Source organism: Epinephelus moara, chromosome 23 (genome assembly GCF_006386435.1).
Source record: "Epinephelus moara isolate mb chromosome 23, YSFRI_EMoa_1.0, whole genome shotgun sequence".
In the NCBI taxonomy this organism is placed as follows: domain Eukaryota; kingdom Metazoa; phylum Chordata; class Actinopteri; order Perciformes; family Serranidae; genus Epinephelus; species Epinephelus moara.
In genome coordinates, this window is record NC_065528.1 from 25,997,687 (window position 1) to 26,015,477 (window position 17,791).

The 17,791-nt window shown below is 40.9% G+C and overlaps 1 protein-coding gene across 1 annotated transcript in view; it reads right to left on the reverse strand.

Annotated features, from left to right (window-relative positions):
- The window catches only part of ptn (pleiotrophin), an 88,687-nt gene that overhangs the window by 27,378 nt on the left and 43,518 nt on the right, over nucleotides 1-17,791 (reverse strand). Inside the window, exon 2 of the mRNA XM_050036784.1 lies at nucleotides 1,788-1,882. Within this exon, the coding sequence (XP_049892741.1) occupies nucleotides 1,788-1,881 (94 nt within the window). The 5' untranslated portion in view covers nucleotide 1,882. The remainder of the gene's footprint in view (nucleotides 1-1,787; nucleotides 1,883-17,791) is intronic.

Consider the following 17,791-nt stretch of genomic DNA (forward strand, 5'->3'; position numbering starts at 1 on the left):
GCTGGAGTACCTGGAGAAAACTCACACCAAACTCTCCACAGAAGGGCTCCCCCACTCCAGGTTCAAACTGGGAACCCTCTTGCTGTGAGGTGACAGTGTTAACCACTGCACCATCATGCTCATCAAATTACTTATTTTGAATTTTTCCATGAAAAAAATCCCTTTATGCCTCAAAAGTCTTAGATATAACTCTACACCTTTGCCTCATTTGGTATGCACGGATATTTTGATATGCAAATTGACCCCGCCCCTTGTCACTCACCTGTTTTTTGACTCTGCTTGTAATCGGTAATAGATAACACGAGTCCTCGATCTGTCTGTGGTATCAGATAGCTAATAATGTGATGCTAATATTGGATACATTTTGTTTCTGATTGCCAGCTCTGCATACATAAATGTCACACACCCAAGCTAATTTGCAATGCCCGTCCCTAGCTGCGTCTTAAGACACAAAAGACTTTGCAACAAGAACACAAGTAACTGTGAAAAGGACAAATAACAATACAAATACAGAGAGAACAATGCAAGGCACAAACTGCAATACATAATTAGCACCATAGAATTGGAAGCACAAAAATATTCATGACTGTATGACTGATTCCTCTTCAAAAACTGCTTCAGTTAGAGTTTAAAGTGATCGAATTCAGGATCCAATTTGAGTTCTGTAGGTAAAGAACTCCACATGTAAATTCCACGGACAGAAAAAGCTGTTTGTCCGAATGAGGACTTACACAGAGGAACTTTACAATTCCCACTGGCTGCTCCACGTGTTACTGAGCCAGAAGAGCTTGAAGTTGGCAAAATGTATGAACATTACAAATTACAACTGACAGGATTGGTTCCTTGGATTTGTGATGTAACAAACCTGACTGTCATTGGTACACCGCAGTTCCAGAGCAGAAATGCTCGGCCATGGCGTTAATGCTTATTTTTCACAATATGTCTTGTCGCATATAAAAAATACCGTTGGACATGTTAACATGGTTAAAAGCTTGATTTTCACTGAAGGGAGTCTTTAAAAATGAATATTCAAGGTGTGTGTCCATGCAAGGCTTCACCCGATGTTGTCTTATTTTTAGTTTTTCCTGCATTTTAGCAGGTCAAAACCTTTGACTCAAAGGGTTTTGCTTGAGTCAAGTCCTGTATTTAAAGAGTCAAGTTCCAGTCTCACAGCTGTCAAGTCTGAAATTCTCATTTTTATATCTTCAGTCCGCCAAGAGTCTCACGTCTCCAGCTCCGCTTATGAAAAATGTGTTAGAATCTAAGTTTTTTATTAGAACAAGAAATGGAAACTGCTACTTGCACTGTCTGTAAAAGTATTTACCCACCCTTGGACTTTTGAATATATTTTCAAGGCAGATGTAATGAGTTTAGTGCTCGTGCTAATTTCCAATGCAAATCAACCTTTTTTCTTGAATTTAAATTAGCTAAATGTTGTTTTCTTTACCCAAGTGGGATTTATCCGACTTATTTTGCCGTGCTTGCAAGATATTGCTATTTGTCTCTGGTAAATTCTCAAAGGAGACCAATTACTTGAACCCCAAAGGCACTTTTTTCATTTTCATATATTTTCAAGAGTTGTGTCCAACTCCAAGTTGTTGGGAGGAACACTTTTCACAGCAGGATCCACCGTCAGAAGCAATGTCTAATGATTTGATTTAACACTGAACATCACGGTGCTCCTGTTTCATATCAGTATGATGTAAAGAGAATCTAAATCTGCATATGTGAATTCTGTAGATGTTGTCTGTAGTTGAAGAACATGTCCTGAGCTTTGCGAGATTCACCTTGTTTCTCTGCTTTGCCTCCTTCAGCTGCCATCACCGTTAGCACCAGGAGCGCCATCACGGCCACCCTCGTCCACTGCTTCTGTCCATTCATTCTGAAAAAGAGACGAGACAATCATGAGACGAGATCTCTGCTTTCTTTCTGCAGAGTGTTATCAGTTTGTGCTGTTCAGTGCAAATCCAGGAGTTATTTTGAAGTGCAAGTGTCCCACGTCTACTTATATGTCAATTAATGCTCCCCTACATTTCAAAACCCTACATTTTGAGAACTCATGACTTTTGAGAACTCTTTAAAATGTGCCTGGATTTGACACACTCAGCTGTTTGGTAGAACAGGAGGAAGAAGAGAAAGGCAATAGTTGTCCAAAGTCTCATGGGACAGAGGAATAGCCTGGGGAATTTCCATCTCTCGTGGTGTCATTTCCACTGTACTGGATTCCAGTATCAACATTTTGATTGTCTGCGCTGCAGCTACACTGTCAGTCATGACTGCATTTGCTGTCAGTCTCTGTGAAACCTTGTCGAGGGTAGATAAAGTCAATACACCAGTTTGATTTGATTTGTCAAAACTCAACACAAATATTCCGGAGTGAAGTTGAGTCAGCTCTTTCTCACAACATTAGATTAAAGCCGTAGAAAACTGTTGTTTTTAAAGACATTTTATTTACGTGTAGATTGTTTTCTGAAGGTTGATTGGAAGGTTCTGAAGGAGCGATCAGTATTGGTGCTGGTGCTGGCCTGATCAAATAGGGGGTCATCCCTATGTTCCCCGTGTCCTATGTTCCCCCCAGTGTTCTGCAAATGGGGAACACAGGACCCTTTTTCGGCAGAATGGGGAACATAGGACCCTTTTCCCGAAAAAGGGTCCTATGTTCCCTTTTTTTCCTAAAAAAGGTCCTGTGTTCCCCGGGTCCGATGCCCCCCCCCCCCCCGAAACACGAAAGAAAACCGCGCTTACCTCATGTGATCGCATGATTCAATGCCCAAAGGCGCAGACAACGCTCCCCAAGAGTCACATATATTTAGAAAGGGCTCATTTTCTCCACTATAATTGTCGAATTCGAATTCGAAAATTCCATGTGTGTGTGATGGCCTATTAATTAAACTTTATTTCCAGCACCTGTAGCCCATAGGCTATGCATGAATTGGTCAGACACTGTCAACATTACGAAGGCGTCAAGCTTCTCCATTCATTCACATAAAGCCGATAGCCAATTACAACCTAGAATAACCTACATTATAGTATTTGGATATGCGCGTCACATGGGCTATGTCTTATATGCAACATTAAACTATACAGGAAAATGCTGAATTAAATCAGGAACGCCCCACATAGGCTATTTGTCGCAGAATTCGGCAATTATAGTGGATAAAATGAGCCATTTCTAAATACATATGAGTCTTGGGGAGCGTCGTCTGTGCCTTTGGGCATTGAATCACGTGATCACATGAGGTAAGTGCGTTTTTCTTTCGCGTTTTGGAGGGAACATAGGACCCTTTTTCGGAAAAGCGGGAAACATAGGACTCTTTTTCGGAAAAAGGGTCCTATGTTCTCCAGTCCCTATATTATGGGGGAAATATAGGACCCGGGGAACATAGGTACGGCCCCATCAATAGTGCACTAGGTTTTTGACCACTATTAGTGCAGTGGACCAATATTTCTGTAAGTGGGTACCCATATCTTTATATTATGAGCAGGTCCCTGTTTCATTTATTCTATGAGTGGATCTCAGCTTTCTGTTTAAAATGTACAAACATAGAAAGATAGCAACAACTCACCCACCTTTTAAATGTTTCCATCTGCAGTAAAGCTTACAGCTAATAAGTAGCCTACATGGTTTGTTTACATGACTTAACAGATGTGCATAATTAACAGATTCAGTGTGGACACAGAGTGACGCTCGCTGGCTGTGAGGACGCTGTGTAAAATTCATATGAGGCATGCATTGCCAATAAACAGATAGAAAAGCGGGTGCAGTGCACCTGTCACACAACACTGGCAGAAGGAATGCACAGCCAGGACACTGTTATGTGTTTCTGGCATGGAAATATAAGACCCAGACAAATGAGCCCAGGAAGACAAAAATCAAAAAGTAATCCAAAGTATTGAGAGTACGTTATTTAGTTTGAGAAATTTCATGGAATACATTACACATGACATTTTAAGGCATGTATTCAGTGATCTGTAGTGGAATACGTTTTAAAAGTAACGCTCCCAACACTAAGTATTCCTGCCGATGGTTTCACATCACTCAGCTGGTTGACCGGTAAAAGTAATTACCCTAGGAATACAGCAATGTGCCAGCAAAAGGCAGTAAAGAAGAATATTGCCAGAGGGTAAACATGGATGTCAACAATGCAGCCAGTTATGAGGAAAGAAATGCACTCAGTACATTTGCTATGCACCAGAGAGCTTTGTGTGTATCCTTAAGGTGTGATTTTGACTGTTAATAAGACATCTACAAAGGGTATCTTCAAGGGTAAACGTTTCTAAATCAGTGTTGTCATAAGATTCAGTATTTCCCCTGTCAGTTTATTTATTTCTTTAAAGTTTATTTGTATAGGGACCAGTATGTAGAATACATAAATGCCACACTCCACAGCATTTATAGCCCAAGCTAATTTACAATGCCCGTCCCTAGCTGGGCCATAAAATACAAAAGACTCTGCAACAAGAACACAAGTAACTGTGCAAAGTACAAATAACAATAAAAGTAGACAGAACAATACAAGACACAAAATGCAATACATAATTAAACTCAGTTGAGTCTAAAGTGATCGAAATCAGGATCAGATTTGAGTTCTGTAGGTAGAGAATTCCACGTTAATTCCACAGACAGAAAAATGAGGATTTACAAAGGGGAACCTTACAATTCCCATTAGCTGCTCCATGTGTTACTGAGCCAGAAGCTCTAAGTGGAACCACAAGGTCACTGAGCAGCTGGGGAGCCTGATTATGTAGGCATTTATTGATTGAGTTTGAAAATGAAAAATCATTGAAATGATCAAAACTTAACATATTCAGTGTCTGGAGAACATAGTTATGATGTGCTCTTATTGGTTTCCTGTCCAAAATTTTAATTGCCCGATTGTACATCATCATAAGAGGTTTACTTTTTGTAGATGCTGATTGTGACCAAGAGGTTACATAGTAACGTAATTGTTTCAGTCTGAAATGGGACACAGTCTCTGATCTGCCTCTTTGCTTTTGCAACTTTGCTTACCATCTTAACAGGCGAAGGTATTTCACCTCTGAGACCTGTTCGATATGCTGTCCATTAATATTTAGATTTAACACATTAGCTGATACGTTGATGAGCAAGCCCTGGCAGTAAAGCAAACTGACACCGTTTTCTTAATAAGTGCGAGTTGTGATTTTTCAAACCATGCTGCTATGGATTGTAAGTGACACGACAGCTGTGTGGAAGCTGACAGAGAAGTTTTAGCAGATACATGTATGACTGTATCGTCTGCATACATCTGAAACCCTGCTTCAACACATGATTGTGGTAAGACATGACTGTATAACTTAAAAAGAAGCGGACCAAGAACAGAACCCTGAGGTACTCCTGTCCTAGTTTGTAAAAGAGAAGACTAATCATTATAAATGATAAAACACTGTTCTCAGTCAGACAGATAAGACTGAAACCACTGCAATGTTTTGTTTAACTGATTAAATTTGGAGAGCTGGCCCTCCATTTTCAATGCCACGAAAATCTCCTGTCTCATGTTACCTTAACTAAAATTGACAACAATGAGTTCAACATAACGAGGTATACAGATTTTAATTGGGGAAATCAACATGTTGGTATCAAATCAGGACTCTGTATCTACAAATACTCTTAGCTGAGATAACTAAGTATGTACCAGGAGGGAAAAGTTGGAGCACAGCATCCCTAATTTAGGAGTAATAAATGTTTGAAGAGTGATTTTGGTGTTTTAGTGTGAATGTGTTGTATGCAGCTGATTTTGAAGCTACAAATAGGGAAGTAAATGGCGACTATCCCAGCATCATTATTCCCCTTTTAGCTGCCAGAAGATGCAGAAGCTTGTAGTTGAGACTTGTGTTTTCAGTCCTAACAGGCTTACTGAATTCTACAATAGTTGCTCGAGAAGAGATTACACCTGCTGCAAAAAGCGAGGAAAGAGCAAGGCAGCTGGGATTATATTGTCACTCCACAATGAATTGTCACAGAGAAAAAATGCCATCGGTCGTCTGTCTCTTTGTTTGCACAGAGAGTTTGCTGACATTTTTTAGCAGGTTTAAGGTTTTAAAAAATAAAACATACTCCATATTATCAGAATCAGAAGTTCTTTTATTATTTGATCCTCCAGCCGGTCCTGGATCAGCAGAAAGCTGTTAACTGTCACTATCACCCGCCTAATGCACTGTGATGAAATTGTTGCAGAAAACCCACTCTCTTCGACTTTCCTGCCTTCTCCCCCCCACCACCTTTTTTTTTTTTTCAGAGAGAGAAATCCTCTCGCAGCCAGTGCTCTCTGAGAGGAGAGACAGCATGGGACTGAGGCAATTACCAAGTGTCGATGCCAAAAACTGCTCCGAATTCCTGTAGAAAGCCTGATCCTGACAGGGAAATAATATCCATTTGTCATTTTTAATTAATCATGAGCTGGCTCCGAGCCCCCCCCCAACCCCCTCCTGTCCGAGTTCCCATCCTATTGTGCGAGGAACTTGCCTTTCCAACTTTTCATTTCTCTTACTTAAGACCTCACAACTTAAGTCTCAGCCTGTTTAAAGACTGTGCAAGTCTCTGAAATTTAAATCAGGTATTCAAAGCTTATATTTAATTATTGGATGTTATTGTAGTGCATTCTACCTAGGATTTAATGTCTTCCAGCACTTCTTAGAAACTCATAATGAGCCTTATGGCAGCGCTTGTATTCTGCCTGCTAGGGAAAGTCGTCTGAATCCTTCACATGATTGATTTTATATTTTACCGACTGTGGCAGCGCGCAGGCAAACCCTGTTTTGATTAAATACTCCACACTCCATCTTTTTTAAGTAGACTCTTTTTAAGATATTCCAAACTATTCATCTCCATAACCTGAAAAAGGAAGGGAAAAAAATCATTGAATCCCAACTGTAAGAAGTGCATACAATGAGTTCTAAGAGTTTCAGAAAGAAAACCCAATGAAAGCGCTCCGATAAGGATCATTTTCCAAGAAAAAGGCATTGTGGCCTTTCAAAAGATAAGAAAACCTTTTCCTCAGTTAGTCACACACACACACACACACACACACACACACACACACAGCGATGGGCTCTTGGTGCAGTGCAGTCATAAAAGACGACGGGGTTGATGACATTGAATGAGTATGCCATACAGTAGGTCCAAAGAAACACATCTTGGAATTGAAGTGAATTAACCATTTCCTCTGAAGGTAGAAAATCTAAGATGACAGGTTTCTCCTCCTCTCGAGGTCAATACATTTAATGGAAGTCTCTCCCAGCTCCTATTTCCAGAGCATGACAGCACCTATAATGGATGACTGGGTGGATCAGAGCATTTGACTATCATTCGGCAGGCATGTGTGCTGCCTGTGTAACGCTTTGATAAGAAGCGCTGGGGGTTGCCAACTTAAAGGATGTCTATTTGTCCCCTCCTTTTCTTCACAGTCAGACACACCTACAGCTCGACACTTCGTGACAGAGAGAAGAGGACGTTTTTCCTTCCAAGTCTTCACCCCTGGCAACCTGACCACGACTCAGCCACTTATTCCCCTGACTCAGACCCTCATAATTTGACTAAAGGATGCGGTTTTATATCAGCTCAATTCACCACAGGTCACATCATCCTTCAGCGTCCCCAATAAAGAGACGGTGTCTTCTCCTGCAGGAAATCTTGTCCTGTTTCTTTCCAGGGAAATACTGATGAAATTTGTGAAATTCTTAGACATATTTCAATGTTCTTCTAATACCCGAGCAGATGGACACAAGAGGAAAGAAGTCATCAATCATTGCTCAACTTCTCCCCAGATTCTAAGCCAGATACATGATGCAGGATATTGCCATACCTGAAGGTTTAGTGAAGTGAAACTTCCCAAAAAAAAAGCCAGTTAGTGCCTCAGAGGTCGTAGTGAGAGTAAAAGTTTCATAAGATTTTTTGTAACGTCCTCAAGGATCTGAGGGAGACAGTACTCATTGTGAAAATAAATCTGAATAGGTAGGTTCTATGGCTTTGAAGTGTTTAAGCACAGTTCAATATGTGATTTCCTGAGACTTTTTTTGACTACACAACAATTGCAGAAAAATATAACTTCAACATTAAGAACACTTTTCAGCGTCCAATCAGACATTCAAAAACTGCTCCTGGAAAAGTGACAATTTGAATGATTTGTCACATCCATCCATTTTCCTCCACTGAAAAGCAGGATGAGCAAAGTACTTCAGACGTCCCTCTTCCCAGCAACGTTTTCCAGCTCTTCCTGTGGGATCCCGAGGCATTCCTAGGCCAGATGAGATATATAATCCTTCCAGTGTGTTCTGGGTCTACCCTGGGGCCTCCCACCATGCCCATAACACCTCTAACAGGAGGCGCTTGGGAGGCATCCTGATCAGATGCCCGAACCACTCAACTGATGCTTTTTGGCGTGAAGGAGCAGCAGCTGTACTCCGAGCTCCCTCCGGATGTCTGAGCTCCTCACCCTATCTCTAAGGCTGAGCCCAGACACCCCACGGAGGAAACTCTTTTTGGCCACTTGTATCCGCGATCTCATTCTTTCGGTCTCTACCCAGAGCTCATGACCAAAGGTGAGGGTTGGGACATAAATGAATCATTTGCCACAGTCCTGCCCCATGTCTAAAGACTCTCAAGACTTTTAATCAGACATTACTCAGACACTGTCTTGTTTTATTTTGTTGTACTTATTTGCATGTATCATGTCAGTTTTTACTTGTTACCTTTGTCTGTTTCCCGCCTGTTTCCCTACACACCTGCTTTGTATTAGCCTCGTTAGTCCGTACTTGCTCCAGAGTCTTCCCTGCACACCTGTCTTGTGTTAGTCTCGTTTCCTCCACCCTGGTGTTACCTACCACACCCTTGTTCTCTCCATTGATAGCCTATCTTTGTGTTCTCCTTATGCCACTGCCTGCCTACTCCAGCTGTGTCTTGTTCTTCTGATTAGTTGTCTGTGTATATATACCTGTCTTTCCCTTTCTGTCTTGCCATTCTGCCTGTGTTGGCCTCCGTGTTGTTTTTTCTGTGCTCCTTGTTGGAGTCTCTTCATGTTTGTCGATTCCCAGTTGGTCCTTAGTGTGGAGTTTTGTTTGAATTCAGCCTACTCCCTAGGTTTTCTTGCCTTGCCTGGTTTTGTCTTTTTTAAAATCAGCCTTGTCATTAAAGCTCGCTTTTTGTTCTTCAAACCTTCCTGCTTGGTGTTTTGGATTTGAGTCCCTTTTTTAACCCTGACGTGACAGTGTTAGTAAGTGATGGTGAACATTTTCAATTCAAAATAAAACATGGTTAATATTTAGGATGAACATGATTATTGCTGGCCTCCATGCCCCAGCTTATAAATGGCCCTGACAAGTCGCCAGAATAGATGTTACTTTTCTACTCTTCATGTGTGTGAGAAATGTATGCTGATTATGAGTTTGTTATTGATTAATTTGCCAATTATTTTCTTGATTAATCATTTAGTCTATGAAATGTAAAAACAAGATTCAATTCAAAATGACACACAACTGCAAAAGGCAGCAAGTTCTCCCATTGGAGAAGCTGGAACCAGAGAATGCTTGCTTTTGCTCGCTAAATAACTGGACCAATTAATTGATTATGAAGATAGTGGCAAAGTTACTGATTATTTCAGTAAAGGTGTTCAACTATTTTTGCTTGAATTTTATTAAGCAGCACGTTGTATTTGGTCATCTGCTCCAGGCACGTTGCTACAAGTGTTTACAGTACATACACTGCTACATGTAGCATCATGCTAATGTCAGGAAAACCAGTCATTTTGGTTGCTGATGTTACTTTCTCACTCTAAATTGCCCCTTGTGTGAATGTGAGCGTGAATGGCTGTCTATGTGTATCTGTCTCTAGTTGGCATAGGCTCCAGCACACCCATACCAAGGATGGATGGATGGATGGATAGATGGAATCTTGGTTGCCGTTATTGCTAATTTCTCCCTGATTTTTAGACCAGATTCCTGCTGGAACATGCTTGCTTCAGAAGCTTCCCTTAGAAGCTTCCCAGGTAGAAAGTGCTGCTATACTCCATTGGAGTCATTGCCCTGCTGCAATGATGGTGCAGAGACACCAAGAGTGCAGATGCAAAAGACAAATCGGAGCAGAGTGAGCTTTTCCGAAGGGGGTTTTATTAAAAAGACAGGTGCTAAAACAGCTCTAAGTGTTGCATACATTTGAGCACATAAACATGCTTTAGAAGAATCCCAAAACACTCATATTTACCTTAGAATAGTATAACAGGTCCTTATTTCAGGTCTAAAACAAGTGTAATGTAGGAGTCTAACAGAGTTCCTCATTGAGCTAAGACAGACACAGGAGAACTAAATGTTTGCAAACCACACACCTTGGGGGCTGCTTTAGCTGGAACATCAGAAACATCCAGTAATCAGTGCGGCTCATGAGCCAGTGAGAATTAGTCCTATCAAACCCTCCATTTGCCCCATTGATCCAGACACAGCTGTGGGTTCCTGGTGAAGGGAATGGAGGAGGGAAGCCAATACTGCCCGCAAATCGATGGACCTTCAGTGACTCCTTGTGTGCTTCGGCAAGTACACACAAGATGCTCCACCACTCTGGAGCGCAGACAAACACCAGATACAAAACGCTCCCCATCTCTTTCCTCCCTCTCATTAGCACTGACGTAATCCCTGCCGAGCACATAAAGGAGAATCTATCCATACTATCAGATCCTTTGCTCACAAATTCAGGAGGCAATGGAGTCGACGGTGCAGGGATAAAGCAGAGAGCAGTTTAATGAATCAATTATGAGACCCAAGAAGGGGTGTTATTAGCTGTACTGTCTGAGCGAAAAAGATTTCCACCATTACCACTCGGTGAGGAATGGAGTATGATTCCTTTTTAATTTACACCATTAACCTCTCAGAATCCAGTTCTTAATCAGAGAACTTGTCGAGATACATATGGGGAGCGTGTAATTAGGCAGCAGCCCCTCAGTGGTGTCTTAATGATGAACACAAATATTATCATAGCACACATGTATGCTTTTAATATCACTTAGCTGCACATGAATTATACATGTTTTTTTAACAACTCTTTGCCCCCGGAGATAAGAAATCAAAGAATGTAGTTTCCCAGCTCTCTGACTCATCACGCAACACTTAGAGCTGTGTCAGGTTTAAGAGATCTTTTTTGTTTTTTTGCATTACACAAACAATTGAAACCCACTTTATGCAATTTTTTTAAAAAGCAGCAAACATTTAAAAATATACAAATAACTTTTTTACAACGCATCTGGTTTTAGCAGAAATTACAATCTATATTAACAATGAATCAAATGTGACGTGCAAAAGAAGTCGCTTGTAGTGATGATCCCACAGAGAATTATGACCTGAATCAGCAGTTCGTTGGTTTTACAGAGCTTTGTAGAGACAGCCCCGTAGGTGTTTTCGAGGGGCTGCTTCTGTGCAGAGTTTTTCTCCGGGTACTCCAGCTTCCTCCCACAGTCCAAAGACATGCAGGTTACTTGGTGATTCTAAATTGCTTATTTGTGTCTGCACTGCAAGAACTCACTCTTGGATCCAGCCCCAAGTGGCCATTAGAGGAACTGCAGTTTTCAGCACTTCAGTGTTGGCTTCAATTTTCAGTCTGAAGAGGACGAAGCTTAAAACATCACCTCTGTGGTAATCAATTAAATATTTGTGGGACTATAGTCTAGTGCGTGGACTTTTTTTGGCTTCATTTATCAGCCCTGGAACTTGCTACTTTTGAGGGACTTTTTTCATAGGTCAGTGACTTAAGTGTACAGTGATTGGGGCATCCGGTGGCTGACAGGTAGAGCAGGTGTCCCATGTATGAAGACAGTGTCCGTGCCGCAGCGTCTGGGGGCTCGATTACAGCCTGCGGTCATCCCCTCTTTCTCCACCTTTCATGCTCAAGCTGTTTAGTTCAATAAAGGCGAAAAGCTAAAAAATAATCGTAAAAAAAACAAAAGTGTACGGTGCTAAAATCCCTGACAATACAAAACACAAACAACAGCTCATAACAAAAGACATGTAAGAAAACATGGACAAATTGACCGACAGTGAAGTCCAGGTTTACGTGGGACGTGGGAAATAAAACGTCATTTTGACTCAAAAGCGAAACAACAATTAAAAATCACAAAGAACGAGCAAATAACAACAGACCAACAGGCTTGCTGGAGGATTTCAACGGCTGAGTGTGCAGTGTTAGAGGTGCAGTACAGAACTGTATCATCGGCGTAAAGATGGGCATTAGAATTTGTTATAGAGGATGTAATGTTGTTGCTATAAATGGTAAACAGGACAGGACCCAGTATTGAACCTTGTGGCACACCCTTTGGCTATACCAACTCCCAGCCTGCTTCTGTCACTTCAGCATTCCTCTTGGCGGTGCAAAAGCCCCTGAAGGTATGGAGTTCTCAGGGGAGCTCCCCAGTGGGCTCATCCTTTCAGGAAGTCTCTAGCACTGTCTGGTCTGAAAACGCTTTGTTTGTCGGCACAGGACATGACTGTTTTGGTTGATTCTCACAGCTCTCATGGTGCTTTTATTGGCCGCAGCCATCAGCTGTTCTCAGGGGAGAAGCTTTAAAGACATACTGTACACCACCTGCTCAGCATTAAACATACACAGGTAGTGACTGGCTGCATAGTGGAGCATTTAGCAGCTAAAGAGCCAGATACTCCCTCAGGAGTTGGTAGAGACAAAAAAAAGAGTGAATATTGGACTCTCATTTGCTATGTGATGCGATTTTCTTTCAATAAGCACTGAGAAGCTTCTGTACTTAATATTTTACTCAACGAAAGTGGGTACATATTAAAATCTTGGGATGACTTGCTCAGCCAATCATAAAAAGCCCATGAATTCATTATATCTTGAGTGATTACTGGCAGGTTAACATGTGCGGGGTTGCGCATTGAGCCACACATACAATCCATAACTGTTGTTCTATTTCAGTAACAGGGGACAAACCCTGATAGCAGGCCGGGAACAGGCCTCCACGCTCCACCTATCTCATCTGCAAAGTAGAAACAGGGATGGCAGCCAAACATGTTCCATTACGTGAAGCTGGTTTTACTGTGCAACACTGAGGAACAGGCCAGCAAGGTGGAAAAAACACAACTTCCCATACAAAGGAGAAAGTTGTGGGTGGCAAAGTGAGAACATGCTGCAATAAGCATGTTTTGTCTTGTGCAATAAGCTTTTCCCCTCCAATTCTCCCCGTGGCCTTTCCGTCTTGTTTTATAGCCACTTTTAGTTTTGGGGGTACATTTCACATGAACACGCAATCGGAAGGAAAAGGTAGTTCAAATCCTGCACCCACAGTTCTCTTCCAAGTCGTAAACAGTGGTCTCAGGTGGAAAAGAGCACTCAGGTCACAGGGGACTGTTCGACCTGGAGAGGAAAGAGTTGACCATCTTCACCTCTCTTTGCTGTGTGGAAGGTAAGGTGTAAAGCACTGGCCCAAAAGAACACACAAACACACAAAGCTGAGGTAGGGCCAGAGCAAAGTGTTGTAATCTAATAGTAAAAGGACCTCACACCAAACAAAAGACAGAGTCCATAAAAAACAAGCTGCTGTGTGCATACATCGTCATGACCTCAGTTGAATACTTATATCCAGCCTCGTCGCCAGAATAAAATATTTAATGTCTGCAAGTCATAGATATGTTACATTTGCATGATTCATATACATCATATTAACGTTTCTAAAGTGACATAGTTCAGACTACATGTTTATGAGCTGGGTTTGTCATCAGATGGATGGGATGGTGGATTACATGACACCTAGGCAACACAAAGTGGGTATTTTTTAACACAAGTTCAAAACACATCCAGCCATGTTTGTAGCGACAAAAGCAGGTATTTCTTTAATAAGAGTTCAGGACATGTCCAGCTTAGTGCGTGGTTGGGACATTTCCAGCTGTGTTTGTAGTGCCAAAAGAAGGTATCACTCAACAAGACTTCAAGACATGTCCAGCTGTTTTTGTAGTGACAAAAGTGGGTATTTTTAACGCAAGTTCGGGTAAGTCCAGTTGTGTTTGTAGTGACAAAATTGGGCATTTCTTAAGCAGAGTTCGGGATATTTTCAGCTGTGTTTGTAGCGACAGAAGTGGGTATTTTTGACATGAGTTTGGGACATTTCCAGCTGTGTTTGTAACAACAAAAGCAGGTATCTTTAACATGAGTTCGAAACATTTCCAGCTGTGTTTGTAGCCATAAAGGGGGTATTTTTGAATATGAGTTTGAGACATTTCCAGCTGTGTTTTAGCAATAAAAGCAGGTATTTCTGACATGAATTTGGAACATTTCCAGCTGTGTTTGTAGCAACAAAAATGGGTATTTTTTAACACAAGTTCAGGACATTTGCAGCTGTTTGTAGCAACCAAAGTAGGTATTTTTGACATGAGTTTGGGACATTTCCAGCTGTGTTTGTAGCAACAAAAGCAGGTATCTTTAACACCAGTTCAAGACATTTCCAGCTGTGTTTGTAGCCATAAAGGGGGTATTTTTGAATATGAGTTTGAGACATTTCCAGCTGTGTTTTAGCAATAAAGGCAGGTATTTCTGACATGAGTTTGGGACATTTCCAGCTGTGTTTGTAGTGATAAAAGCAGGTATCTTTAACACGAGTTAGAGACATTTGCAGCTGTGTTTGTAGCAACAAAAGTGTGTATTTTTGACATGAATTTGGAACATTTCCAGCTGTGTTTGTGGCGACAAAAGTGAGTATTTTTTAACAAGAATTTGGGACATATGCAGCTGTGTTTATAGCGACAAAAGCAAGTATTTTTAACACAAGTTTGGGACATATGCAGCTGTGTTTGTAGAAACAAAAGCAGGTATTTTGAATGCGAGTTTGGGATATTTCCAACTGTGTTTGTAGCAACAAAAGTGGGTATTTTTTAACACAAGTTCAGGACATTTGCAGCTGTTTGTAGCAACCAAAGTAGGTATTTTTGACATGAGTTTGGGACATGTCCAGCTGTGTTTGTGGCGACAAAAGTGGGTATTTTTGAATATGAGTTCGAGACATTTCCAGCTGTGTTTGTAGCCATAAAAGTGTGAATTTTTGACATGAGTTTGGGACATTTCCAGCTGTGTTTGTAGCAACAAAATAGGGTATTAACAAGAGTTCAGGATAGGTCCAGCCATGTTTGTAGATATTTTAGGCTAAAACATGTTTTGCTGACGCTACCACGCTACCCGAGTTTGTTTTTGTTTTTTTGTTTGCTTGTTTCTTTGTGCCTAAACCAACCCATGTGTTAACCACAACATTGTCACAACATACAATTGAAACAACATTTCAACTTTTCCATTATGTGTGAACATACAAATGTAATTATTTTTGGTATGTACAGTGTTGTTGTTGTTACTACTTCTTCCTAAGCTACTGTTGGTGTTGTTTTCTTGTAGAGTATCTTCAAAAACTCTTCAACTGGCCAAACAAGGTAGAATTTATAAAGAAATTGAATTCAAAAACACCTCACACAGAAATGGTTTCACTTAGATGAACATTTCTGCTCTTACTAAGTCATGTCAGATATTTAGAGAAACAGAAACAAAAGAAAACGCATTTTATTGACAGATTTTTCTTTATGGCTCAGAGTCTGTTTATCTTTAGTTATAGACAGAGAATACAGCACCATGTCCTTGGGAAAAGTCAAGCAGAAAAAAATCCACTTCTGAGTGGCTTTCCCATCTCAGTAGTTGTGATTCAGAGGAGAAGCGAATGCCTCACCTAGACACAGGGCATATTGAAAGGATTGAAAGGAGTTTCTCGGTCTGTGTGTTCCTTGAGCTGAGCTTTTGAGAGATTCCAGTGCAGATGAAATGAGAAGTGTATTGACTAGAGGAGGGCCTTTGAAGGAGACAGACAAGCAGACAAGGATGTAAAGTCAAGCATAAAGCTCCAATATGCAGCCACAATAAAACAGCGGATTACTGCTGGGGGGGAAATAAAGCATAAACAGCTGTGTGAAGGGTTACAGCAGGAATATAGATATGGTAAATCATATAAGACGAAGCTAAGAAAACGCTGCTCTGTGCAATAATACCTCCGGGTTTGATAATGACTTCCAGTGGAAAAAAAAAGTGAATCATCTCTCATGGGGCCATAGGACGCCTTAATTGAAGCACGCTACCATTTCTCATGTGTTTAGGTGCAGATGATTAGAGGAAAATGCCACACATTTTCTGACTTGTGTTTTGTAAAGGTCAGACAGTGGGGGAGAGAGTGTGTGGAGAGGGTCCCCGCTATCTCTCAGAACAGCCCTGGAGGAGCCCCCAGGGAGCCGCGCTCCGGAACAAAAACAGCATGTGTGGCACTCCGTGTGTGTGCATGTGTGTGTGTGTGTGAGGCCAAGTCTTTTAAAAGTGAGCTCAGATTGAACAGCAGTGAGGAATGACGGGCTTGTTTAATGATAAAAACACAATAATAAGGATGACAAACAATGGCTCTGTGAGAGCATCGGAGCTGAAACAGCTGAAATTGAAGACTTCAATTTATGCATGAATGCCTCCATTACGCTGATCATATTATATCGTCGCCTCCGAACACCCACTCATTCGCCTATCCTCCCACTCATCTCTCTGCCCCCTTTTCTTTATTATTGGCACTCTTAGGAGAACACTACGAGCCATAAACTGTCACTAGTATGACAAACTCCACTCATTATCAATTACCCCCACTTTTTTAGGATTATAAAACCACAGTACCACAAATAAAGACTAAATTCAACTTTTTTTTTTTTTTTGCCAGTGCAACTCCACTCCTCGTCTCTTTATATATACTCAGCTTTGTAATATTTCAGCCATGTTTTCAAAGCAGCACAAAGAAAGCCAGGGGGGCACACAAGTGGATTAAACTTTCAATAAGGATGACTTCTCAGTGGAGACAGGTTGGTAAAATACCAAAAAAAGAATCATGTTTTTAGTGCTGACTTAAGGGGTAAACATTTCAAACAAATATTTAGAGAATGTTCAAGGTTAGGACGCTGTGAATGATAGCAAAAAAGTTTGAAAGATTGCCGCTGTTTGAAGTTCTTTTGAAAGTTTTCTTCGTTTTAAGAAGTGGACTCAGCTTCAGTTTTACTCTCAGCGGTGTCCTGAATACAAGCATGAAAACACTGATGACCTTTATATTTTAATTGTAACAGATTCATGTACACAAACACTAAATGGCATGTCCATCAAAAGGAAAAAGTTTAAAAAAAAAAAACTTTCTTGAGTCCTGATAAGTTAATACTCAGGTGCCCCAAAGGCCCAATAATTAGCTACAATACTAGCTACTACTAATATATAAACTACTGTGTCATATATATACTTTAAATACTTCTAATATTTCTGTTTATATTAATGTTTATATGGAGCATATCTTGTACTCCACCCCCATTTTGTAGCAAAAACGCCTAAAATGACACACCAAATTAAAATGACTGTAGCTTCTGAACCGCTTTGACTACATGCATGCATGAGGTCTTGCCAGAAAGCAACCTCTCTGAAGTTTCTTGTGAAAGTGTCAGAAACACTCTAGGTGATACAGAAACAGAGTAATGGGTCTCTGAAGTCAGTAAAAAATGGAAGATTTTGCCTAAAATAAAATAAAAATGATTTTCAGGATTAATAACTGTCTGTGGCTTCATCTGAGCAGATAAATGACACTGTGGGGGTGTAGGCACACTATCAATGAACATTTGTTTCAAATTTGAAGAAGATTGCTCAAAGTATGACCATTCTACAGTGTTTTTTCCATGCAGAGATCCAGGCGGAGCTCCAAATGACAAGTCGGTCACTCGGCTTCAAAACAGTACTATCAGT